Source organism: Brienomyrus brachyistius, chromosome 3 (genome assembly GCF_023856365.1).
Source record: "Brienomyrus brachyistius isolate T26 chromosome 3, BBRACH_0.4, whole genome shotgun sequence".
NCBI classification, from domain to species: Eukaryota; Metazoa; Chordata; class Actinopteri; order Osteoglossiformes; family Mormyridae; genus Brienomyrus; species Brienomyrus brachyistius.
The window spans coordinates 34,628,917-34,655,022 of NC_064535.1; the positions used below are offsets into that span (position 1 = coordinate 34,628,917).

Consider the following 26,106-nt stretch of genomic DNA (forward strand, 5'->3'; position numbering starts at 1 on the left):
ACATCAATTTTTCCTACTGGAAAATGTAAAAAGTGCATCTCTGCTGAACATAACAATATCAAGTAAGATGAAAAAAAAATCAGGAAAAAAACCTCTTAGAATAAACACTAACTGCGTAAATATGTACTAGAACAGACATGGAAAGGGAAAGAAATCGATGGCTGGAAAATTTGAAATATAAAAGCATTATTTTAGTTTTTAATGACTAGGTTGTCCAAAAGTTAAATGTATGTCGAATTGTGGCCACATTGCTCAGCACTGTGTACTTTAAAAAAAGAACATTTATATATATTACAGGCAAAACTGATACACTGAGGGATTTTTTCTTGCCAAGTCGTTTTAATACACATATTTTCATGATGGTTCTTTTATTCTTGCTTCGTTTTGCTTTTTTCGAGTCATTTGTTCATTGCATCTGTGTTGTTTTCATAACCCTTCGCTCTGCATTTTTCTTTGTGTTTCACTATGCGGGTGGTGAAGCCCGGTGGGCGGAGTGCCGTTGGTGAAGCCCGGTGGGCGGAGTGCCGATGGTGAAGCCCGGTGGGCGGCGTGCGGGTGGTGAAGCCCGGTGGGCGGCGTGCGGGTGGTGAAGCCCGGTGGGCGGAGTGCCGGTGGTGAAGCCCGGTGGGCGGAGTGCCGTTGGTGAAGCCCGGTGGGCGGAGTGCGGGTGGTGAAGCCCGGTGGGCGGAGTGCGGGTGGTGAAGCCCGGTGGGCGGAGTGCCGGTGGTGAAGCCCGGTGGGCGGAGTGCTATTGGTGAAGCCCGGTGGGCGGAGTGCCGGTGGTGAAGCCCGGTGGGCGGAGTGCTATTGGTGAAGCCCGGTGGGCGGAGTGCTATTGGTGAAGCCCGGTGGGTGGAGTGCTATTGGTGAAGCCCCACCCCTTGCTCCCCCCAGCACTTGCCGTTGGTTTTTATTCTTTTTCCTTTCTAGTGATGCACCGATAACAACATTTCTGGCTGATACCAACAGCCAATTTCAAAAACTGACCGCGAAACCGATTTTCTCAGGACCCAATTCTTCATCTCATCAGTGGTATGCAAAGTGTTACCCGACACCAAGTAAACAGCCCAGGAGAAGCATGATGTTATTAATGGAGGTGCCTCACCTTCTCATAGGGGTCAGAGTCATAGTTCAGCCCGATGCCGCAGTCATCTGTGATCTCCGAAAGGTCCTCGTCATCAAACTCCTCCAGACTGATGTCCTGGGCTGACCTGACATGGGAAGGGCAAGAAAGGAGATTCAGGAACATTAGTCTGAGCCACCAGCCGGCAGAAGGCCTCCGGACACAGCACATCCACGCAGACAACAGACCACATTTCCGGGGGCTCATATAGAAGCCTCGTCCGACAGGCAGAGCGGGTTTGAAATCGGCGGTACGCCGGGTCTCGAGGGCATTCCACTTTCCAGAAGTTCCCCGTTATCCCATTTCGTTTAGAGGCATCGTGGGAAATTGCGGTGTGCACATCACAGCATGACAGCTGGGATCTTTTTCTATGTCTGCATTCAGACGAGGCTCAATCTACGATCACAGCGACTGGCGATGACGTGACTCTGAGCTAAATGCGCTGTAGCTGCCCACTGACAGGGTTGGAGCTTCAGCTGTCGGCGTCAACTCAGAGCACATGGCATTCGATCAAAGGCATCGAAAAACCCCCCAGATGGCATTTATTTATATCAGTTTCATGAGAGACACCCGAAGATCCCACTACACCTCAGAAAACAGTACGAGGGAAACATGCGATTCAAATCAACATATAAGAGGAACCAAATTTGTCTAAGAGGCCCCAAACTCTATCTAACGGATAAAATGAAATACACATATTAAACTAATTACCACTCAACTTCAAGGAAAAAATAGAGCATGTAAATTTGCAATATTCAATATTCTGATGGATAAAAGTGGTACAATGTCCAAGCACTGTTATTTTTTAAAAGTTGTTGTTTATAGTCATTTCATAATGACTCAGTATTTGTAAATATACACCAATCAGCCAACTCTTTTTGATGTTCCTCAGACCAATGCTGAATAATTTTTGCAGTTGTGGCAGGGCACGTTAACCAGCTGAAAAAGCCCACTGGCATTGGGGAGTACCATTTCCATGAAGGGGTGTAACATGTTTAGGTAGCTGGAAAATGTCAAAGTAACATCCACATGAATGCCAATCCCAAGGTTTCCCAGCAGAACATGGCCCAGAGCATCACACTGTCTCTGCCGGTTTACCTTCTTCCCATAGTGCAGCCTGGTGCCATCTCTTCCCCAGGTAAATGATGCACACATATCCAATCATCCACATCATGTAACCATTGCTTCCACTGCTCCATGGTCCAGCTCTGACACTCGCGTGATCATTGTGGAAACTTCTAGCAGTGGACAGGGGTCAGTATAGGTACTCTGACCAGCCGCAATGTCTTCTGACACCTTTCTATCATAGCCAGCATTAACTTTTTCAGCAATCTGTAACTCTCCTGTAGGCTCAGCCCGGGCGGGTTAGCCTTTGTTCCCCATGCGCATCACTGAGCCTTGGGTGCTCATGATCCTATTGCTGGTTCACTGGCTTTGCTTGGACCAGTTTTGGTAGCTACACATCCTTGACAGGTGCCATGGTAACGAGATAATTAATGTCATTCACTTCACCTGTCAGTGGCTTTAATGTTATGGCTGTATTTCCTTTGGAAATGCTGATAATACCACTGTGCTGCCTTGTAGCATATCTGTTAAGAAATACTTTGTCATTGAAGTGATTTTTGTGTTATATAGATCAAGGAAAGAGGTAACATTGTTGCAGCATTGTCTCTTTGGTTAGTACTGATAATACTGGTTGATACTGGTTTCTCTGGTTATTCGTGGCTAGTTAACATTTGAGAGAAAGTAGCAATGGCACTCAAACATGGACTTATTGTCCCACTGAAGCCATGAGATCAGAGCCAAACTCCGCCCATGACCCAGGGTCTCAGACAAGGGCCTGTTTCATCGTATGGGATTTCACACACTCTTTGTGTCCAACGGGGTTTCCATGTGACTTACAAAAGAATGTACAGAATGTACATTTTCAACAGAGCACTGTCTGACCAGCAGTAATGATCAAACAGCACATAATAGGCAGATGTGATCCAAACGCAGTCATCCAAAAACATCAGAAATAAAATTACCAAAAATAAAAAAATCAATGACCAAAATCAAAATTACAGCAGTAGACGTCACATAATGCTACACCTACATAAAACATACATACATAAATAAAATAAAAGCGTGGTTTCAGAATGGAGCAGAAACATCCTGCTAGTTTGCACTGACATTGGGAAAAAACATAATTTATCACAACTTGTATTTCAAACAGTTTGCAGTCTGGTTCAGTCAGTAGCCGTTTCTGACTGTGACATTCAAGCAAGTCTCTACAGCAGGGGTTCAGACCTTGGTCTGCATGTGGACCGAACCGCAAGTTAATGCACCGTATGAATCAATATGGTTAACGTCATCACAGAGGCCGTACCCACTCACACAGCGTCATCACAGAGACCGTACCCACTCACACACCGTCATCACAGAGGCCATACCCACTCACACACCGTTATCACAGAGGCCATACCCACTCACACGCCGTCATCGCAGAGACCATACCCACTCACACGCCGTCATCTCAGAGGCCGTACCCACTCACACGCCGTCATCTCAGAGGCCATACCCACTCACACACCGTTATCACAGAGGCCATACCCACTCACACGCCGTCATCGCAGAGACCATACCCACTCACACACCGTCATCACAGAGGCCATACCCACTCACACACCGTTATCACAGAGGCCGTACCCACTCACACGCCGTCATCTCAGAGGCCGTACCCACTCACACACCGTCATCACAGAGGCCATACCCACTCACATGCCGTCATCAGAGACCATACCCACTCACATGCCATCATCACAGAGACCGTACCCACTGACACGCCGTCATCACAGAGACCATACTCACTCAAACGCCGTCATCACAGAGACTGTACCCACTCACACGCCGTCATCGCAGAGACCGTACCCACTGACACGCCATCATCACAGAGGCCGTACCCACTCACACACCGTCATCACAGAGACCATACCCACTCACACGCCATCATCACAGCGGCCGTACCCACTCACACGCCGTCATCATAGAGGCCGTACCCACTCACACGCCGTCATCATAGAGGCCGTACCCACTCACACACCGTCATCACAGAGGCCGTAAACACTCACACGCCATCATCACAGAGGCCGTAACCACTCACACGCCGTCATCGCAGAGACCGTACCCACTCACACAGCGTCATCACAGACACCGTACCCACTCACACAGCGTCATCACAGAGACCGTACCCACTCACACAGCGTCATCACAGAGACCGTACCCACTCACACAGCGTCATCACAGAGACCGTACCCACTCACACAGCGTCATCACAGAGACCGTACCCACTCACACGCCATCATCACAGAGGCCGTACCCACTCACACGCCATCATCACAGAGGCCGTACCCACTCACACGCCGTCATCATAGAGGCCGTACCCACTCACACACCGTCATCGCAGAGACCGTACCCACTCACACGCCATCATCACAGAGGCCATACCCACTCACACGCCATCATCACAGAGGCCGTACCCACTCACACGCCGTCATCATAGAGGCCGTACCCACTCACACGCCATCATCACAGAGGCCATACCCACTCACACGCCATCATCACAGAGGCCGTACCCACTCACACGCCGTCATCATAGAGGCCGTACCCACTCACACGCCGTCATCACAGAAACCGCACCCACTCACACGCCATCATCACAGAGGCCGTACCCACTCACACGCCGTCATCACAGAGGCCGTACCCACTCACACGCCGTCATAACAGAGACCGTACCCACTCACACGCCATCATCACAGAGGCGATACCCACTCACACGCCATCATCACAGAGGCCGTACCCACTCACACGCCGTCATCATAGAGGCCGTACCCACTCACACACCGTCATCACAGAAACCGCACCCACTCACACGCCATCATCACAGAGGCCATACCCACTCACACGCCATCATCACAGAGGCCGTACCCACTCACACGCCGTCATCATAGAGGCCGTACCCACTCACACACCGTCATCACAGAAACCGCACCCACTCGCACGCCATCATCACAGAGGCCGTACCCACTCACACACCGTTATCACAGAGACCGTACCCACTCACACGCCGTCATCACAGAGGTCGTACCCACTCACACACCGTCATCACAGAAACCGCACCCACTCACACGCCATCATCACAGAGGCCGTACCCACTCACACACCGTTATCACAGAGACCGTACCCACTCACACGCCGTCATCACAGAGGCCGTAACCACTCACACACCGTCATCACAGAGGCCGTACCCACTCACACGCCATCATCACAGAGGCCGTACCCACTCACACACCGTCATCACAGAGACCATACCCACTCACACGCCGTCATCACAGAGGCCGTAACCACTCACACACCGTCATCACAGAGGCCGTACCCACTCACACAGCGTCATCACAGAAACCGCACCCACTCACACGCCATCATCACAGAGGCCGTACCCACTCACACAGCGTCATCACAGAGACCGTACCCACTCACACAGCGTCATCACAGAAACCGCACCCACTCACACGCCATCATCACAGAGGCCGTACCCACTCACACAGCGTCATCACAGAGACCGTACCCACTCACACACCGTTATCACAGAGACCGTGCCCACTCACACGCCGTCATCACAGAGGCCGTAACCACTCACACACCGTCATCACAGAGGCCGTACCCACTCACACAGCGTCATCACAGAAACCGCACCCACTCACACGCCATCATCACAGAGGCCGTACCCACTCACACAGCGTCATCACAGAGACCGTACCCACTCACACAGCGTCATCACAGAAACCGCACCCACTCACACGCCATCATCACAGAGGCCGTACCCACTCACACAGCGTCATCACAGAGACCGTACCCACTCACATAGCGTCATCACAGAAACCGCACCCACTCACACGCCGTCATCACAGAGACCATACCCACTCACACACCGTCATCACAGAGGAAGGCAGATGGCTGGACATCCAAGCCACATGCTCATAAGTTTCCAGAAAGCTTCACTTGAAAAGTAAAAGGACAGTAAAGCTCTGCTCTCACAAGGTGGTGAAGTACTATGTCTGCATAAGACCCTGCAGTCTTACACTGATGCAGGCCATGGTCAGAGATTCCTGGTAATCAAACCGGAACCTTGCAGCTCTCCATCTGTGATTTGTGAAGGTGGAAATAATGAGGTATCTCCAGTGAGAAATATTTAACTTGGGATACATATATGGGTTATGACTGGTTAGTTGGCTACATGCTGACACTAAGGATACCAATCAGAACAGCTTACACTAAACCCTAAAACTGCATGAGAAAAGTGATATGATTGGATATTTTTTTAAACAGTGCCTACCACGTATGGTCAGTGTTATATCGCACACAGTGAGAGGAAGCAGGTACAGGGGACTCCAAAGCCATGGTGAGTCATGGATTTACAAAACATGACCTGGGTCTTGATGACAGTAGCCTTCATGTCAAAGTTCCAGGAACCAGCTTTTCTTCCAGTGTGACCCCCCAAGCATGGGCTGAGCAGGTGCAGCCAATCGCGGAGCACACACAGACCCATCAGCAGGGCTGTGGTGAGGTACCACCCTGTTTACAGAAAGCATGACTCATGGCACCATGAAGCCATGATCATCGTGGAAATTAGAACATAGTCACTAATCATCAGCGCGGAAAACCAACATCCGGATTTTCCAGTCAAGCTTTCGCCTTAATTGCATTTAAAGACCAAATGTTATTCCCCATTAAAAAACTGCTTTTCCCAACAAGAATTTGGCTACAAATAAGACACATGATGGGATGATCTGCTTAGACCGCAACAGGAAGCGACTGGGGGGGAATGGATCCTCTAAAGAATGAAAACATCCACACGCAGAGAGGAGTCTGAGCAGGGACCTGCAAACTGCTTGTCCTCCGGTCACTGCAAGTAGCTCATGACTGATGGCAACGATGGAAATTCAGAACAGGACAGAATATTAGGAAGCCAACCAGCCCCCCACAGATCTGCTTAGTCTGCTGTACGAAGAGAACAGCTCTTACTTACTTACTTACTTCCTGGGTCTCCTCAGAGCTTCTGGCTGTCACCGCAGCCGGCTGCCATGTTCGGAAAGTCACACAGCAGCAAACCGAGACAGATTTACACGAGGCTTCATAGACACACAGCTACTCTCCTGTCCAGGGCAGGCCTGTCTAACAGAGTCACTCTGCATTTACACACACATTTACCAGGATAATACCGTCACTTCTCTGAATGTTAATAGTGCTGCTGTTATATAGTAAATATCAAATAAACTCAATATACATGAATGTGTGAGGATTGGATTGTAGGACAATATACTGTGTGAGTCTGCCATCTACTGTGACGTCATGGGTGGTATGGGCCTATGCAGTATGCGTACTGAACAGAGAACTGCCATCCCGCTAATCCCAGTTCAATTAAGATGTGGAGAGATGTGCAGCTTTGATCTGGGATAAGAGACGCCTTTCCAGGTCAGGGTGACAGGAACGAGCATGATCCCCTTTCACTGGCAGTTGTGAACTGCACTGCACAGACGGGGGTGTGATGGAACAATGTGGTCCTCTGAAAATATCAATATCTGGATTTTTATTTAGGAATAGATGCTGATGACTACACCAATAATTACATTACTTCTCAGTGCTGACATTACCAGTGATATATGCTCATGGAGTCTGAGGCGAATTACTCTCCTGGTTATAAACGCATGCCAAAGCTGCCTAGGTCCTGCTCTTGTAGTCTGTGCATGCTGATGTTTTATCGCAAATGTTCCCGACACAGCAGATTTCAGGAATGCAGGATAATGAACGTGTAGGTCGTGCCTCAAATCTGATGAAAGTGGCCAAGCCTGAGCCCGTATATAAATGCCTGAATGTGAGAATGCATACTGCACTGTACAGTGGGAGCATTCCAAACAGGAGCGTGTAAAGGGGGTAATCTGCTTCACAACGGAACTGCAAAAATACCGACAACCCAGCAACTCATCTGGAGTTATGCGAAAAAGTAAACAACAGGCAAGAAAATTCAGAAAATAACACAGTTTTACCTAACATACATACATACAACATGAACAGAGCTGGTTTGGTTTCTATTCCCATTAAATGTGGAAGGGATGCTGACTAGTGACTAAAGTGGGAGCCTCTTCAGCCTTGAAAACCATGAACTGCCCTACGACAGATCCTCTCCGCTTAGCAAACATGGACAGGCGACACCTCAAGCGGCGTGTGATCCACCGAAACGCCGCATGTATCCTCTCATCACCCCGGAGCCCACAAAACAGCCAGAGTCACTCAGTGACCGTAAGGCTGTGTTTCTCAAGCTCCCCGCTGTCATAGTTCTCTGGGTCTGGTTTATGCTTCATTGCACTGGTCAAATTTAAGACTCTCTGAGGGAAACATTAGAAATGAGGTCTTTCAGCGATTCTGTGACAGCTAAATACGTCCTGTCTGCTAGCTGTACTTCATTACACAAATGCATAGATATATATCTGTAATCTTGTCTTTCTTGACTGTGTTGTTATTGGAATGAAGCTAGCTGCTTCTTAAATATTCGTTATATAATGTATCTGAAATATATATATATAATTTGTGTGTATGTAAATACTCACACACGTACATAAACGACCAAGATACAAAACGGTTCCGCCACTAATAGTACAGTCAGAAGCCCTGACGTGCCCTGATCAATGTCACTACAGTATGAAAGTCAATACGGCCATATATAACCCTGTGTTATGTATATAACTCTAAAATACCCTGGGAATCAGATAGGAATAAATGAATATCAAAATGACCACATTTTATTCACGAATGCAGTATGGTTACCGGATATTAAATATGTCTGTGTAATGTGCAATTTCTCTGCTCATCTACAACAGTATCGGTGCGCCACACTGCAATGGACTACGTAAACACCGACAGGTTATGGCGGATATGAGGAACCTCCATATTTTCTATATATTGTAAAAACAAGCATATAAACGGGCCGTCATTTTTACAGCGAGTAGGGCGTGGGCTTCCGTGATCCAAACGGGAGGAAATCAGTGAAATTCAGCGGAAAGATCGTCTTCCCGGAGGATGCTGTCCGTCTCACATTCACGCGTGAACCTGTTATTAACCTGTTATTGGATCCTGGATTCCCGACGGATGCAGCTTGTGCTTCGCCGTCCGTAAAAACATTTATTATAAGGCAATCGGCGTCCGGGGAGATTTATTATAAAGCTATCGGCGAGCGGGCATGACTGTGCCAGGACATGAAAGCATCCTCGGACGTGATGCGGTACCCTCAGAGCTGCCCGGCCCGGTTCGGCATCTTCCGGCACTCCATCAGTGTCCCTCTCGGCCCACATCGCGAACGGAGCGAGGTCAGGTCTCAAACCTACCTGCAGCCTGGAGGGGAGAGGCAATGCGGCGTGGAGAGCGAAAACATCTCGGTCCTGTCGGCCATCTTCTCCCAGCATCTGCTTTAGAGTGACTGCGGATGATGCGAAGGCGCGCCGCCCATTCAGAGCTGGAGCTCCGTCGGTGCGCACGAACGGGAGCGGCTGACACGGACGAGCATGAACCTCCTCCTCCTCAAACGGGGCGCAGAGGCACACATGCATTCAGTGGCATTGCAGCTGAAAGGGAGCGATCTCAAACGAAAATAATATAACTGAAATGTAAAAAGCAGCAGCTTTTGGAGTAGGCTTGTCGCTGCACGATGCCCCCCGATGCAGCTGCGCACATCTGGACGGTGTGCGGGTAGGACTGCGGGCGTCTGCTTCCGGGAAGCTGCCAGCTGGTGTGAGGATGCTGGACAGGAGCGGCATTGCGGATGTGCGCTGCAGGGATGTAAACACACCCATACCGCATCGGCCGCCACGTTATCTCGGTCTTTTCACTGCCATGCAGGCATAATCGCACCCTTTCCCGTATCATTCCCCACTCGGGGATCTCAGTCCTCTGCCGTCACCCATAAAGCTTTTCGAGGTCACACTGACATTCATTTCATCGGCATAAGCCTAAATCAATTAATGGGTTCCAGGTAATAAATTTACGATTGCTCGTGTGTTTGGGGTAGTTTGAGGGAATTGGTGTTATTACTGTTCAATAATATCAATAATATAATTATATAGCGTATATGATTTAGACTTTATTCACGTAATACATCTATAGTCACTTCTTATATGTTAGCTGAAGGGCAAATTGTGCATAGCTGTTAAGTAACCCTGGTGCTAAAATTCACACATCACATAGTCACCTGGGTGGAAGAAAAGGCTCTTATTAAAATCATGCTGTATTCCTAAAAAGCCCTAAAACACATACAGAAACATTTGAGGTTTATTAAAATACTGATTTATGTGAAGCCACACTAAGTTAATGGGCATTATCAGTTAGTATAGATATAGCTTCCAAAACAGGCAAACTAAAACTCTCCTTCAGTAAGAGCCACAAGTAACCCAGGATTAAGAACAGAAGGTAATGTGAGTCTTGCTGGTCCTAAAGCCTTTAACCTGAATTTCAGCACATCCAGTTACAGTTGTCAGCTGTTATAGACACGTCATCTCCCAGCACAAATCATTAGCAGAGGCAGTAGATGTGAAGCTGTTTCCATGGCTCATGCAGTCCTGGAGCCTGCGTCAGATCACCTCTGTTAGCATTAAGATCACATTCTTAAGGCTGCTTGGTCTAACTCTGTCTACAACTCTTCTGAACGTGAGGCCATTTCCAAGCGAGTGAAGCCTTTCCGTTCCCAGCTCTGGACTGAGGAGCAGAACAGAACTTGTTATAGCTTCCTCTCCCATCGTTCACAGGCAGTCAGGCTGAGGTCAGCTTCATCCATAGCAGTACAGGAGCCCACGTTAACCGGGTTTAATGTTTACTGCAGACCTGGGTAAAGCCCACACAAAACAAATAGCCATATAATTACTGTGTCCAGGGCTGATTGAGAATACTTTGTAATGTACTGATTATGTCAGTGCTCTCGTTTTCCCACAATACCACTTAATCAATGCAGAGATTGAATAACGCTCATCTCGACGTGGCTGAAATACCAAAGACAAAGCTTGCCTGTGAAGTCAACATGCCGAATTTTAATGAGTCAATCGAGTAAAACTCTGGAAGAGACCCTCACCAGAGAAGGGTCTAAGAGGAAGAAGGGAATTCCTGGAAAAGATGACTGACACCATTTGGCGAAGGAGCTATGATCCACTAGGCCGGCTGCGGACAACGAGTGGATTCTATTGGGACTGCACTTCAGTGACACCAAAAACAAAAGGTGCCACAAGGGGTCCAAGCACAAGGCAGGAAAGTGTTACAAGAAGTAAGAGAGGCTACAGTGACACAGGGGAAGGTACAAATATACACTGACAAAGAGAGTAGATTAGAAACGGGTGTGGGTAATGAACAATCAAGCCAATAGCGGGGACCGGCCACCAGGAGATACGAGGAAGACAAGGAAGGTGAAGCAAGGCATAACAAAAGCAGGGGGGAGAACCAGGAACCAAGGCGTAAACACAAAAAGCAACACGGAAATATAAAAACAAATATATATAACTCTGGGGAGATGAATGACTAAAATAACCAACACCGACAGAGATGGACTGATTACAGCGGCCCTCTTAGCCCATTTAGGCAGGCAGTGGCCTGGGGAATAGAGGAACACCGGAAACACAAAAGGGTCCTAGAACTACAGGAACACAATGAAGAGGGCAGGATGGCCAACGACACCTGCTGGCCAAGCGGGGAGACGAGTGAGAAGGCAGGGGCAGACGATGACACTGCAGCCTGGAAGGAGCCCAAGGTCATGTGACAAGCTATGGGCTGCATCAGCAAACCCACCCCGCTCAGTCGATGAGAGTGATGGCAGCATTTTACTCAGATTCAGCTTGGTACTGTATAGTATTTCTGTGCTGTTACAGTGATATCAGGGCTATTCATTTTCTAGGCATTTACTTCGACTTTTGTATAGCAGGCCCTGGAAAGTGGATCGGTGCAAACCCATGAAAGATGTTAGAAGCAGATAAGCCTCCGTTTGTAATCACTGAAGATGACACTGACATCTCTAGCATCTCTGTCGACAGGCTACTGTTCCTGCTGAAATTCATGTCATGTTGCCGCATTACCCTCTGCCAGGACAGCAGGCAAAATGGTGTCACTGTCTTCGCTGGGCTAGATTATCATGTCATGCCAGTCACTGCAGGCCGAACCTACTTCAGGAATATTACTTCATTGATTTCCATTGGGCTAAATAAAGTAATCACTGACATCTCCAAAAGCCCACTCATCACTTGGTCTAGAAATAAAACTTAGGACTTCACGTCTGGAGGTTACACAGAGGAGTACGCTCGACCTGGACCATACGCTTGTTCCGTACCCTTGTGGAAATACTTTAAAATGATAGCAGGGGGCAGAATATCCATCGGCGTCACACACCACCAGGATGCCCTGACCAACCGCACTGATACCTACCCCAAAAAGGTGACTGAAGCTCCTACATTAATCACGGCTTCACACACCACCAGGATGCCCTGACCAACCGCACTGATACCTACCCCAAAAAGGTGACTGACGCTCCTACATTAATCATGGCTTCACACACCTCCAGGATGCCCTGACCAACCAAACCAATACCTACCCCAAAAAGGTGACTGACACTCCTACATTAATCACGGCTTTACACACCTCCAGGACACTCTGACAAACCGCACCGAAACCTACCCCAAAAAGATGACTGACACTCCTACACTAATCATGGTTTCGTACACATCCTTAATTGCGACTGTGACCTGCTTTTTCACCGGAATACACAAAGGGTAATTTGAGTTAGGCTGTAGAAATGCAGAAGTAAGTCGTTAGTAGATGTACTCCAATGACTCGTGGACACCCTGAAATTTAGAATGAAGAGTTGGGTTAAACCCAGGAGCAATGCTTGCCACCAGTACAGTGAACACAGATACCTTAGCTTCACACAATACGAGACTTTTGCTTTGTCGTAATGGCATCTGTGAAATAAAAACAAATTGTCTTTTAGCTGCTATTAATACATTCATAATATGCTCCATTGCTAAAAAGTAGGTAAGCCAAGGTTAGATACTAAACGCACCAGATGTAGTACGCGTACACGATGGCAACATCAGCCTTTTAGAGAATGATGTCATTGTGCCACGAACATGGATGTAATCTGCAGCAGCACATCATTGAAATTGATTTGCCAAGCTAACAATAATTAAGCATTTGCAGTAAATTGTGTTCATTGCATCTTGCATGGTCCTCCATCTTTCTTATCTTAACTTCCTGAACAGTATCCTGTAACAACTGGCATACACTGATATTATTGCTCTACACTTTTGGCATCAAGTGTGAGTGTGAAAGTGAGACGGATTTTTTTTGTCGGGTCAATGTGAGCTCTTGTCAAGCACCAGAATCCAGCACGAGCTCCGTCTGAAGTGCCTATCACAGTCTTAAATTTTTTTGATTGCCTCCAGCTTCTATTTTATTTCTTTGCTGTTTTTTATTGCAGTTTTATTGCCAGCTGGATCTTATTGTTATTTTAGTTTGTCGTATCTGTCATCTGTGTTTTTGTTGATTTTTTTCTATGTAAAACTGTGGGGAAATAGCGCCATCTTCTGGTTACTTCAAGCTCAGTCAGAATTTCTCCTTCTGTCAAGATGTCGGCCAGTGACCGGGAATGGGTAGAAGGGAAGCATGAGGGAAATGGAGTCTTAGGTTTCAAAAGCCAGATGCAGCAGGACACAGTCTGATTCTTCCGGATGATGAGAGAAATCCACCATATTCCTATGGAATATGCAGGCTTTTGTGGATCTTAATCTCATGCACAACCGGAGAGAAATGTCAGACACACCAACTCACTGCGTATATGGAGAGTTCAGTTGAAGTGCTTGACGGTCTGATGTTCAGCACAATCCATACCAAGCCCCTTAGCCAGCTTCCAAGGATTTCAGGCTCTGTCTTGGGGCAAAACCTTCACGGCAGATATGATGCTGATGGAATGGTCTGTCATTTCATAACACCAGCCAAAACCACCCTGAAAAAACAAGCATTTTGGGACCTGTAGAATCATTTCTACTATTTCTGACCAGATCAAGCATCTACTTTGGTGCAAACTGCTGTTTTATTTTCACAAGATGAAACAGGCGTTTTACTGTTGCATCTTTAGAGTGGATTCCTGTCCCAAAAGGTCCCCAGCCAGTACCAGTGTGCATTAGTATCAATAGCAGTTTGTTGCTTCAACTGCAAGAATGTTCAAATGGATCCATGACTCAACAAGATGCGCTCTGACCCATAACCAAGATAAATGTCTAAGTATTATACCAGTAAGACACAGTAACACATCATAATGGCTGTGATGCAGGGAAGTCTGTGGAAAGGAAATCTGACATTGGTAGCCCGGGAGGGAGCCATATTGGGTCTGTTATGTCTTAGGCCTTAGGCGAGAAGAGACTGTTTTGAATACTGTGTATCCTCACCTCATCATAGCTGCCTACGGTTGGTTCTGCAGACCCTGAAGAGAGATCAGACCTTGGAGAGACAGACAGCGGAGAAAAGGGGGGAGAAACCGCCTGCAGGAAGGGAGTCAAAGCTGCTCCAAGTGATGCACAAAGACCTGTAGTTATAAAATAGTCGCAGTAGACAATACACAATATGTTATGTATATGTTTCAAGGCTGAATATTTCACCTTAGAATCCACTAAATTTGATCTACTGATGGAAAGGAATTCTTTTTAGCAATAAAAAAGTCATGACTACGTAATTGTTTAATTAACAACAAAATCTGGGTTCACAGTGTATAGCTGCTGGTAGCCGATTAGGCAGGGCAGACGGCGCCTTAATGGCTCTGCCTCGACTGATTATCTTCCAGAAGCTGCTTCTGAAGATCAGACAGTGTGTAAACACATCACTGATGCATCTGGCGTCTGGTCTATACGGGACCATTTGGTGCTTAACGATGGCAAGTACGCCTGGGCAGGGTAGAAAGCGAGCCTTCCTGCTCGTTCTGGTAAGTACTCTGCTGGAAACCAGCAAAGGCCTGGGAGAAACACTGCGCTTAAACAGGTAAGGGTAACTGGAGCAAAGGCTGCAGATGTGCTGCCGGAATCTGCTTAGACTGGTTTGGGGAAGCGGGGGTGGCATGGTGGTGCAGTGGTTAGCACTGTTGCCTCACACCTCTGGGACCCTGGTTCGAGTCTCCGCCTGGGTCACATATGTGTGGAGTTTGCATGTTCTCCCCATGTCGTTGTGGGGTTTCCTCTGGGTACTCCAGTTTCCCCCCACAGTCCAAAGACTTGCTTCGGATAATTGGACTTGCTAAATTGCCTATAGGAGTGCATGTGTGAATGTATGGTGTGTGAGTGTGCCCTGCGATGGGCTGCCCCCCCACCCCCATCCTGGATTGTTCCCTGCCTCGTGCCCATTGCTTCCAGGATAGGCTCCAGACCCCCCGCGACCCAGCAGGATAAGCAGCTTGGAAAATGGATGGATGAATTTATAATTTATTTATTAAAATACACTGTCAGAATAAAGGATACATCTATGGTACAGTTTTGTCCTACAAACACCATTAATGTAACCCCAATGGTATAAAAATGTTTCCATCCATCCATTTTCCAAACCGGTTTCCCCCCACAGTCCAAAAACATGCTGAGGCTAATTGGAGTTGCTAAATTGCCCGTAGGTGTGCATGCGTGAGTGAATGGTGTGTGAGTGTGTCCTGCAATGGGCTAGCCCCCCATCCTGGGTTGTTCCCTGCCTCGTGCCCATTGATTCCGGGATAGGCTCCGGACCCCCCACGACCCAATACGATAAGCGGTTTGGAAAATGGATGGATGGATGGATGGATGGATGGATGGTTTGGGGAGCTCCGCTGCGCCCCCTGCTGGCCAGCCGGGTAGAGGCGCGACACATCTTCCTTGACAAATCTGTTCAGTCAGTCCGCAATAAACATCTTAAGAATTATACATATGACATCGAACATTATATACACCCGAAATAGTGTTAACTGTGTCTAAACGTCCACCGACCTGATTATGATCTCTATCATGAATAAAAATACGGAGGAGCGGTACTTTTCCGATCCAAAAAGCATTTTATACGTGTTAGAAATGTTAGGAATTCGGTCACCGCATTCCGCTGCCTGCATTTTAATGTACGCTGCAACCTAACGCATATTTTAATTTTACTGCCTAAGTCTAAACGTTGGCTTGCATGACCCCTTTGTGTAAAATTGAACTTACCAAACAGACTCATCCTTAGTAAAACTTGGGTCTAGTTAATAAGTAAGCTATTTTTTTTACCACGCCCTACAATCGTCGGTCCCAATTGGGCGGGATGATGAAATACATGAAGTGTTTTCATAAAAGCGAAGCTGACATTGCTGCTGTGCTGAGATCCCGTCCGTGAGCGTCCGCCGGAGCTGACAGCTTTACCGAGTAACTGCGGCTGTACGGGCTGCACCGCACTCACATGCTTGCGCTTCTGGGAGAGGCTGCCCTCTGTCTTTACACTTTACCTATTTAGTTAAATCTATCTAAAATCGTTACATTAAAAAAATAATAATAACTGTGGTGAGAGGGTTAAAACGAAACGTAATTCTATTTCATTTTAAGTTAATTTCGAAGTTTTGATTCCTGGCTCAGTGTTATGACCCAACTTGTTCTTTCAGAGTATCGTATTATGTCAGACCACGAGCAGCAGGTGCTTTTCCCGGAGCTGATAAAGAAGAAACGGGACGGTGACCGTCTTACTGAAGGGGAGATCCGAGATTTCGTGAATGCCGTCAGACACCAAACCATACAGGAAAGCCAAATAGGTGCTTTCACTTTGCTTTAAGGATGTTTTCTCCATTAAAACTAAAATAATTAAGTAGCTCTGCTTTTTCGCGATTTTGGTCTGTATGGGTAAAATTTAATTTCCATTTTTTCCCCTGCTTTCATTGTATTTCATACGGACATGTGCTAGAACTGTTTGGGCATGTGTCCCCCTGAAAAGAGCCGTAAGGTGATGTTGGCAACTGTCACGGATAACCGTGGGGGGCTTAGCCGGAGACTGTCTGTCTGCAGGGGCTATGCTTATGGCCGTGTGGTACCGAGGAATGGACGCCGGGGAGACGCATATCCTCACCCAAGAGATGATCCACTCTGGCGAAGTCTTGTGCTGGCCGCAGGAGTGGGCAGGCCTGGTGGTGGACAAGCACTCCACGGGCGGGGTGGGGGACAAGGTCAGCCTTCCCTTAGCACCAGCTCTGGCTGCCTGCGGCTGCAAGGTGGGTGAAGCCTGCAGAGGCAGGGCTGACTGGAGACAGTCAACCAGTAAAATATATTCTCCGAATGTCTACCTCTGGCAGGAGGCAACCCTGCAAACCATCCGATTATAGATGAATTGTAGGATGCCAATCAACGTTTGGCACGACACGGGCTTTCTGTATAGCTGGGTAACGAAGCGTAAATGAACATTAAATCTGGCTAAGCTAGAAATCCTGCTTTGTGATTCAGAGACCAGGAACGTAACCATTAGTTTTATTCTACAATGTTATTTTACTCAAGCCGGCCAGAAATCAGGTGATGTGTGATGTCCGGTAGGTGCCGATGATCAGTGGGCGGGGCCTTGCGCATACTGGAGGGACACTGGACAAACTGGAGTCCATCCCTGGCTTCAGTATCCACCAGTCTGCAGAGCAGGTAGGTGTAGCGGCTTGTCATTTCAGGCATGTGATATCGGGGTCATGTGATGCCATCCCGCGACTGTGCTGTGCCGGCACTTTCAGCTGAGACACATCATGGAGGCAGTGGGCTGTTGCATTGTGGGCCAGACGGAGAGCCTGGTGCCAACGGACAAGGTCCTGTATGCTCTGCGAGACGCCACGTCCACCGTGGACAGCCTGCCGCTCATCACCAGTGAGAGAGGGCTTCGCCTTGCTTTTTGTTCATTCTTTTGTGTATCGTCAAGTAATTTACAGGCATACAGTTTCATACTGACACCTCATACATTATTTTATGCATTCATATTCGCCATTTGCATGTTTCATAGACGGGCTGCACCTGACTTCTCCAGGTTTGTTAGTCACTTAACCACCAGGCAGAAACTTTCAAGCGTCAGTACAGCATTTCCTTTGGTTAAGTGGTTAGTTGGCTTGTCATGCATTGTTTGCAGGCAGCAGTGACACAGCTTCTGCTTCTAACTATTTCCAGGCTCTATAATGTCCAAGAAAGGGGCAGAAAGTCTGTCTGCGCTGGTGCTGGACGTGAAGTACGGGAAGGCAGCCCTGAGCCAGGACATCAAAAGTGCCAGAGCCTTGGCCCAGTCCCTGGTAATGCAGAAGCACCCCGTCGCTCCCCCCTCCCCCACCCCAAGGTCGCATTAGCAGTCTGCTCACTGCATGCCCTGCCCCGAGCCACAGGTGACCACGGGAAGCAGGTTAGGGATGTGTGTGGGCGCCGTGCTCAGCAGGATGGACAGCCCGATTGGACACTGCGTGGGGAACACTCTGGAAGCGATCGAGGCCATCGAGTGCCTGAAGGGGCGGGGGCCCTCAGACCTGCTCGAGCTGGTTATTTGCCTGGGTAAGGAGGGCCGTCAAGAGGCCATACAAATGTGCAGTTAAACTGCCGTTTGGGGAAACAGATTTGCTCCTCTTCCCCCAGGGGGGTGTTTGCTGAAAATGATCAGTAAGGTGGACACCCTGGCCAGCGGGAAGGAGGAGATCAGGAGGGTCTTGGAGAATGGAGAAGCCCTAAGCAAGTTCCGGGCCATGCTGCAGGCCCAGGGAACAGCTGCAGAGGTGGTTGAATCCCTGTGCGCCACAGATTCAGACTATTTCAGTGTCCTAAAGAGAGCGAAGTTCAGGAAGGAACTGGAGGTCCAGGAAGGAGGTACGGCAACGTAAAGTAAAGATTTTAATTGGCTTCATGTTGTTTAGCAAAACACGGCCGGAGCAAGGCTAAGGTTAGCTTATAGATGCTAGCAGAGAGCTAGTGAACCTGTCCCTTTAGGGGCTGGACAGACCCCATTCCCACTCACGCTGAAAGCTGTTTATCTACTGCTGACTTACTGAGTATCCTACCGTATCTTCTGGCATGGCTCCTGTGGGAATAACCAGGTCGACTTTAATTTTACGCCCACCAAGTTAATGAAAAGTACTGATACGGAAAAATGAATCACACTGTCATTGAAAAAAAGATTACAGATGTTCTGGTATAAAAAGGATCAAGTGTGTTACATTTGTTCCTCATTGGAAGTTTGTATTATTATAATGACTATCTTTTAATCCACTCTTTTCAGTGGCTGAAGCTAATTTCAACACAGTGCTGTCAATGCCAATGCTCTGTATTTCGATTTTGTTTTGCTTAATCAGTGCCCATTTAGATTTTTCAATGGCAAACTTAAAAGTCTGTGATTTAGCCCCAAACTGCCCTCCGGGGCTGCAGTGACGGGCCACCATCAGAGCCTGGCGGTATGGGTCCTGTTGCAGGTACGGTCCTGGAGGTGGACGCCATGGCGCTGGCTCAGGTCCTGTATAAGCTGGGGACGGGACGTGCGCAGGCTGGAGACCCCATCAATCACAGCGTGGGGGCGGAGTTACTCGTGCGGCTGGGCCAGCGAGTGGTCAGAGGTGAGGATATCCGATGCTACGCATGTTCCCTCTGATACTAACCGCACTTAGCAGCTTAGCAACAAGCACGGCAGGGATAGGCTTCCTGTCAGTCATGTGGAAAGGCTGTGCGGCGGTCTGTGTCTGCTGAACTGAGAGTTCCAGTTAACAGGACACCATTGTGCAGCATCAGAGGGGAGGTGCTCAGCCCTGCGTGGAAGTTGGGGTTTTAAATAGCAGGACATGCCTCCCACCTTCAGGAGACCCCTGGGTCAGGATCCACTATGAAACACCAGCCCTCACGTCGGAGCTAGAAACCATCCTACAGGGGGCGATAGTCATCGGGAAGGAAGGCGATCTCAACACGACGGCCCTGGTGACCGAGTTCATCCCGTCTGACCTAGAGAATTAGAAGAATGTCCGTGATACAGGAGGATGAGAATGTATGAGCAGGGTGTGACCGTGAAGGAGCAGTGACACTGTAAGGAGCCTTAATGCCGAATCCCCTTAGCAAGATATGTGATCATCATTACAAGAAAATCGTAAAACAGCACTTATGCTACTGCTTTACCACTTCCTATATTTCTGTCTCATTTTAGTGATCATGTGCTGTAATTAAAAAACTTTTTTTAAATGTTTAAAAGTCGTTTAAGATTCTTTCTATAAACATTTTTAAGCTTAGGCTCCATCACTGCAGAAAATGACTGGTTTTAGCCTGGGGGGGGGGGGGGGCAGACTTTATTCGTCTTTAATTTTATTTGACTTCACGTATAAAATATGCTTGGAGTAATTCAGCCAATTAAGAGCAATGTTGCATTATGCATTATGTACACAAAACAACTTTAATATACAGTATTTATTCCTGACAGACTGCTCAGCCCTGTCCCAAGAGTGCATCATGTGTATGTTAAAAATTTCCAGGGCCTAACATAACGATCAAAGTTCACATGTTCATGTGTTTATGCTCATGCGGTCATGACCCTCACACTCTGCACACAAGAACATCATGTTACAGAAGGTGAACAGCACCATATGGATGATGTTACCCTCGAAAGGAACATCACAGGTCACAGATCCTCCCGGAAAGTCCTACGACGTCAGACCTGGGGATCTTCTGGGCATCGCAGGCGCACAGTGATGTGTTGCTGATTTCTGCATCTACTCTTCTTAGCGATCTGGGCCACTGCTCCCGTGACCAGGTCGCGGTGTCGTATTCCGCGGACAGTGTCCCTGAAGAGGTGTGTCACTGCATCGTACCCTGCCAGGTTATCTACGGAGCACTGTGTACAGGAAGAGGGAGGGGCACGGTCACTCGGGGGTGACGAGAGAGGCGCCGGCCTGGGGGGGCATTCTCACATGGTAACCCTCACACAGATGCATTTTGCCCTGGGAGCCACATCTTAAGCTTCACGTTGGTCAGAAATGAATTCGATTGGGGTTTATTGGTGCTTTATGGTGATGCTTTAAATCTGACTTTAGTGTTTATCACTACGGCTTCTGTATGAAAAAGTTACTGCACAGACTCATTGTCTAGGAGGTGTTTGTGTTGCATAAAAATCTTCCCCCAGAAAGGGGCATATAACAGGACTATGCTGCACAGAGAAACTTCTCTCACCCTGGTCAGGGCTCGGACTAGACGCCTCAGGACGCAGTCCTCGAGCTCTGGACAGAGGCTGGTCACCTGACTGATGCAGCGGAGAAGACAGGAGATGGTTTGTTCCTGACACTGCAGAGAGGACAACGCTGCACCATTTAATCCCAAACCCTGTTCTTCCGCCCCCAACATCCTGTTGTAGAGAAGCGATTCAAGCATTACAAGACAGACCTTTCTGAGAAGCCTCACCTTGTGCAACTTTTTGAGGCCAGGAGGGCTGTTTAGCTGGTCCACATCCTTCCCGTCCAAAACTGGTTCCTGTGGATCCGAGCAGAGGGGTCTTTGAGTCACCGTAGGAGAGGAGGGCATGACTCTACACCAGCGAGAAGAGACAGCCGGTACTAAACTGACCTGTAGCTTCTCCAGCCAGGTCCAGAGCAGACAGCTGAGGACGCCAGGGTCCATTTCTGTGGCAAGTGCCGCCCAGCCACACTCGCTCCCATTTAGCTCCTCCTGAATGAGAGGGGTGGACCCAGGGAGGACGAATGGCCTGAGAAGCTGCTAGCAGAGAGGCTGTGCCGGGGACAGGGAGGACGAGCGGCCTGAGGAGCCGCTAGCAGAGAGGCTGTGCCAGGGATAGCGGTGATCATGCTCACCTGCAGTGCAGCGGACTTCCGCAAGGTTGCATCCCCAGGGGGATCTTGCTCTGCCATTGCCATGGCGATGACCCCACACGTGGACACCAGGTGGGAGAAATTAGTGTCCAGTAGCTAGAAGCAGGTAAATATTCACTGTTGCTTAATTTTCCACACTTTTATTTACATGTTTTGCCTGAATATGGCTCATGCCACATGTGACAAATGCTCAGACACCCACAGCTCACCTCTGAGCTTGACATGCACTTAGCCAGCACTGGCACCGTCTTGGGATTGAATTTAGACCTCACTGCACTGCCAGGGCAGCATAAAGCTTGATGTTTCAGGCAGAGACCCCCATCCGTGTTTGACCAGCCGTTACAGTGCTGCATTCTAGGGCCACTCAGATCCAAGCCTCCAGGTGCTTCACCACTCAGTTTCAACTCCCCTGTGGTGCCCCCTTCTGGCAGAGTAGGGTACTGCTCAAAGTCTAGATCCTGGAGCACATGAATCAAACTGGTTTATTACACTACATGAAGGCCACATTGGCAGTGTTATTTCCTGGGTGATGCCTCACCTCATAGATGGAGACCTTGCTTAGGTCAGATTCACTATAACTCCTCTTGTTTAGGACCACCTCCCTCTTCCACTCCAGGAAGCTGTCTTTCTCGTCCCAGGAAGACCCTGTACAGATAAAGGGCTTCCATGCCGTAGGATCCCTGAGATGGATCGGGAAGTCGGTCCTGAGCAGAGTGTCTCTCACCACCTTCGTCAGCTCCAGCACAGCTGCCCGCCTCGCCACCTCCGCCTTCCAGCCGCGAGAGCACTCTTGGCCCCAGGCCAGGGCCACCAACCTCCTGCAGAGGAAGTCCACCACCTTGGGCACGTTCTTCAGGCGACGTGCCTCCTCGCCATGGAGCAGGAGGACCTGCCGCTGCAGGTGTTGCTGCAAGCTGAAGGGGGCGCGGTGCCTACGACTTAGGTCCGGGTACAGCGCCAGCTGCGTGGCCAGCAGACGAGCGAAGCTGAAGACCATATGGATCTGGGCGCGTGTCTGTACAGAGCGTGGCCTCCTGAGCCGTACGTAGTGCACCGCCTCGCTGGGGGTGACGCGCAGCTCGTAGATCAGGTAGCAGGCGATCAGCACACCTGTGCCCAAAGTCAGCGCACGCGTCTCAGTGCCGCGAAGACATGGACTTCACGCTCAGCAGACGATTATCCATTCAGGGGAGGGCGGGAGATTAATGGGAGCAGCACACAGGAATCCTCACTCTCGCGAGGGGTGGGGGGGACAAGACTTATTCTTCCCATTGCTCTTTTTAAAATTACTCGAATCCAAAGACGGGGATTTCTGCTGTACTCTCATCCTTAGTGTGAATCAGTAAATATCTCTAGAAATAACACTGAACTATTCCATTTGCAGTGACGGGGACCTGCCGCTGTCACACAGTCATCTTATGATTCTCTCTCTCTCGATTTGCAGAAGTACGTTGGAACGTTTTAGTTTTCAAATTTCCCATCATCCTCTCCTGTTAAACATATACGCACATATATAATAGTGAGATTGATGCTTAGGCTCTGAGCACAAGCCACACCCCTCTGGTGGGCAATGGTGGCTTAATGGTTTGGGAAGTGCACTTGCAATCGCAAGATTGCAGATTTGAATCCCCGACCAGCAAGGTACCCTGACCAAGGTACCGCCCCCACGCACTGCTCCCTGGGCGCTGAATTAGCTGCCCCCTGCTATGTCACATTGTCACATATGGGTTAAATACAGAGGACGTATTTCATTGTTGTGCACTGTGTGCTGTGTTAACAATGACAATTGATCACTAAATTCTAATTCTCTGACACTGCTGGATAATTTTTCGGGGGTTAAGGATCCAACAGACAGGTTACTATTCTGCTAAGCGCAGGATTTGAATTAGTAACTTTTTTATCACAGGCATAGAGAGCTAAACTACCGAGTGACACACCACCTGTTTGATCTGCTGTGTTCAGTGCCAAACCACACAGAAGGATGGGAAGCTCACCAGTGCGGCCCAGGCCTGCATGACAGTGCACGGCGACTCTCCCCTGCTGCACTGCGAATGCTAGCACTTTCACAGCATCCAGCATCCTGGGCAGCGACGCCACACTGAAGTCCGGCATGCCAAAGTTATAGAAGGAGACTGGAGGGAGGCAAGAGAGGCGGGGGCATGTCATCCCCATCCCCAAGCACCGACGACACTGGGGGGAGACAAATGCCAACTCACTGCCATTCTCCATGAAGATCTGCGGGGAGTAGGAGAATCCAGAGTCGGGATCCAAGGGGGGGCCGCAGTGAGCATGCTCTCCACGCAGCTGCATGTTTATGATGGACCTGATGTTCACCCTGGGGACATGGTGTTGGACAGGCAGGGGTGTGCACAGGGGCAGGGCCACAGCTGATTGGCCCCCAGAGTGCCCCTCCCTCATTACTCGCTGACTCAAAAACATATAATTGGCTAAAGATAAAATCAGACTGTATGAAGTATGACTACTCTTATGCACCCTCCTCCTTAAAAAGAGAGAGCTCCTAGAATCACCCCTGGAGGGGGAGGCCTTAGAAGGTGATGGTTTTAGAGGTAATTCCTAAAGCCAATTAGACATGACAAGGCTTTAAATATAACTTCAAAATCTTTAATACAGCAAGTGCATGGTAAAGATGATTGGGAAGACTTTGCCTGTATGGAGCATGTCTCTGGTAAAAGATGAAGGCTCACTTGTGGAACTGCTCGATGATGTTGTACGTTTGGATGAGCTGTGTAGAAGGTCGTGACATCGCCACGATGTTTTCGGTGATCCTATCCACACAAATGCACTTTCGTTTATCGTATTATTAATGTAACAGATGATTTCATCCAAAGTGACGTACTCTTTAGCCACCTGAGGATGCTTCTAAGTGACTTTCGTGTCTCAGATACGCAGTTTAGGACACAGACTAAACCACATGCATTAGTTACCGCTGCGTGGTTTTGGTTCCTTACCACGAGGAGAAGAGCCCCCGAATCGCCTGCTGGCTGGCTCTCCAGCACTCCGGACCCTCATAGCGGCAGTCCCTCCCGCCGCAGGCCAGCAGGCAGATGATTTTTGCCGGGATGACTTTGACTAGTGTCTCCCGTGCCTGGGAGTAGGATGGCCGGGGAACCGGGACAGGCAGAGTCATGACGCGGGTGATGTGATTAAGCTTCAGAAAAAAACAGGCTGGTGTGTCTCTAATGACCAGGCTGTGGCAGTGGGGCACTGTGCATCTTGCAGCTGCAATTTATGATATGTACATATGCACACACACACATACATATGAAACTTTATTAAGAAAATATTTAACTAATATTTTAAAGCAATTATCAACTATAATTAATCCCAGAACAGCACAAGCACAAAGATCTTTTTAAACCAATGGGTGCAAATAATCAAGCATCGTTTACATTTTGTCGTCTTTTTGTCATTTACACTTATTTTAAAACTCTTGTGTTTCCTTATTTTGATTGTACAGCACATTTACACCAATTGTTTTTAAATGTGCTTTATAAATTATTTTTTACTTTATAATATTGAGGTAGCATCATAATTACATATTTAAAAAAACCATAAAATGTTTAACTTACCGATCTCTCAGCTCATTCTGTAAATCCAAAAAGAACAAGGGAGTTTGTCAAATGAAGGTAAAGAGAAGGACACCTCCCGATCACCGAAGCGTTTCTGCTGACCTCCCTTCCCTGCCTGATCCTCATTAGATATAAATAGCGCACGGGTATCCCTGAAAGATTAGCTTTATTACGACGACAGCAGCTCACGCCACTGTGCCTGTAAGGGGCAGTAGTGACCATCTTAAAATCAGCTTCTTTCATTTACTCATGTGATCGTGGTTGGTTACAACAGTTTAAATATGAACTCCATAATATTGCACCTACAGATGGCAGCAGAGATGTGGCCGTTTGTATTGTAAATACGGAAACAGGGTTTCCAAAAACGTTGCAAAACATTGCTAAGTACCCAGTACTTATAAACGGAGCAGTATCTTACATGTCAAGGCTGAAAGTCATATTCGGTTTATATGTTTGATTTGTGTGGCACTTCTGTTCTAATGTTTGATATATAGGCACTT

General features: G+C 48.2%; 3 protein-coding genes across 12 annotated transcripts in view; 1 reads left to right on the forward strand and 2 right to left on the reverse strand.

Moving 5' to 3' along the window:
• LOC125739096 (C-Jun-amino-terminal kinase-interacting protein 2-like) overlaps positions 1-10,029 on the reverse strand; it is a 26,321-nt gene extending 16,292 nt beyond the window's left edge. Inside the window, exons 1-2 of one of the 2 annotated variants that reach the window (XM_049008842.1) lie at positions 9,544-10,029; positions 1,106-1,211 (exon numbers count right to left, since the gene is read on the reverse strand). In XM_049008842.1, the coding sequence (XP_048864799.1) occupies positions 1,106-1,211; positions 9,544-9,608 (171 nt within the window). In that variant the 5' untranslated portion in view covers positions 9,609-10,029. The remainder of the gene's footprint in view (positions 1-1,105; positions 1,212-9,543) is intronic. The other variant, XM_049008841.1, reaches the window with a different exon arrangement.
• Positions 1-20,479, forward strand: part of LOC125739098 (thymidine phosphorylase) — a 20,971-nt gene extending 492 nt beyond the window's left edge. The window contains exons 1-11 of one of the 9 annotated variants that reach the window (XM_049008848.1): positions 10,296-12,788; positions 15,024-15,161; positions 16,824-16,970; positions 17,221-17,423; positions 17,740-17,838; positions 17,925-18,054; positions 18,349-18,467; positions 18,558-18,720; positions 18,802-19,029; positions 19,629-19,769; positions 20,009-20,479. In XM_049008848.1, the coding sequence (XP_048864805.1) occupies positions 16,835-16,970; positions 17,221-17,423; positions 17,740-17,838; positions 17,925-18,054; positions 18,349-18,467; positions 18,558-18,720; positions 18,802-19,029; positions 19,629-19,769; positions 20,009-20,160 (1,371 nt within the window). In that variant the 5' untranslated portion in view covers positions 10,296-12,788; positions 15,024-15,161; positions 16,824-16,834 and the 3' untranslated portion in view covers positions 20,161-20,479. The other 8 variants (XM_049008852.1, XM_049008853.1, XM_049008849.1 and 5 more) reach the window with 8 other exon arrangements.
• On the reverse strand, positions 20,438-25,289 carry zgc:77752 (uncharacterized protein LOC393862 homolog). The gene is made up of 10 exons (XM_049008843.1): positions 24,986-25,289; positions 24,722-24,802; positions 24,233-24,351; positions 24,011-24,148; positions 22,555-23,126; positions 22,226-22,474; positions 21,999-22,112; positions 21,754-21,855; positions 21,364-21,660; positions 20,438-21,028 (listed from the first exon to the last, which is right to left on the reverse strand). The coding sequence occupies exons 1-10, from the start codon at positions 25,162-25,164 to the stop codon at positions 20,846-20,848; spliced, it is 2,034 nt and encodes a 677-aa protein (XP_048864800.1). The 5' UTR covers positions 25,165-25,289; the 3' UTR covers positions 20,438-20,845.
• Between the last annotated feature and the right edge of the window lie 817 nt (positions 25,290-26,106).

Bases quoted from the DNA above. Each gene is read 5' to 3' on its own strand.
- zgc:77752 (XM_049008843.1), bottom strand. From the start codon at position 25,164: ATGACTCTGCCTGTCCCGGTTCCCCGGCCATCCTACTCCCAGGCACGG. The intron at 24,803-24,985 runs GTAAGGAACCAA...TTGTGTGGATAG, and splicing joins CGGGGGCTCTTCTCCTCGTG to GATCACCGAAAACATCGTGG. The intron at 21,856-21,998 runs GTGAGCATGATC...CCTCTCATTCAG, and splicing joins GGAAGTCCGCTGCACTGCAG to GAGGAGCTAAATGGGAGCGA.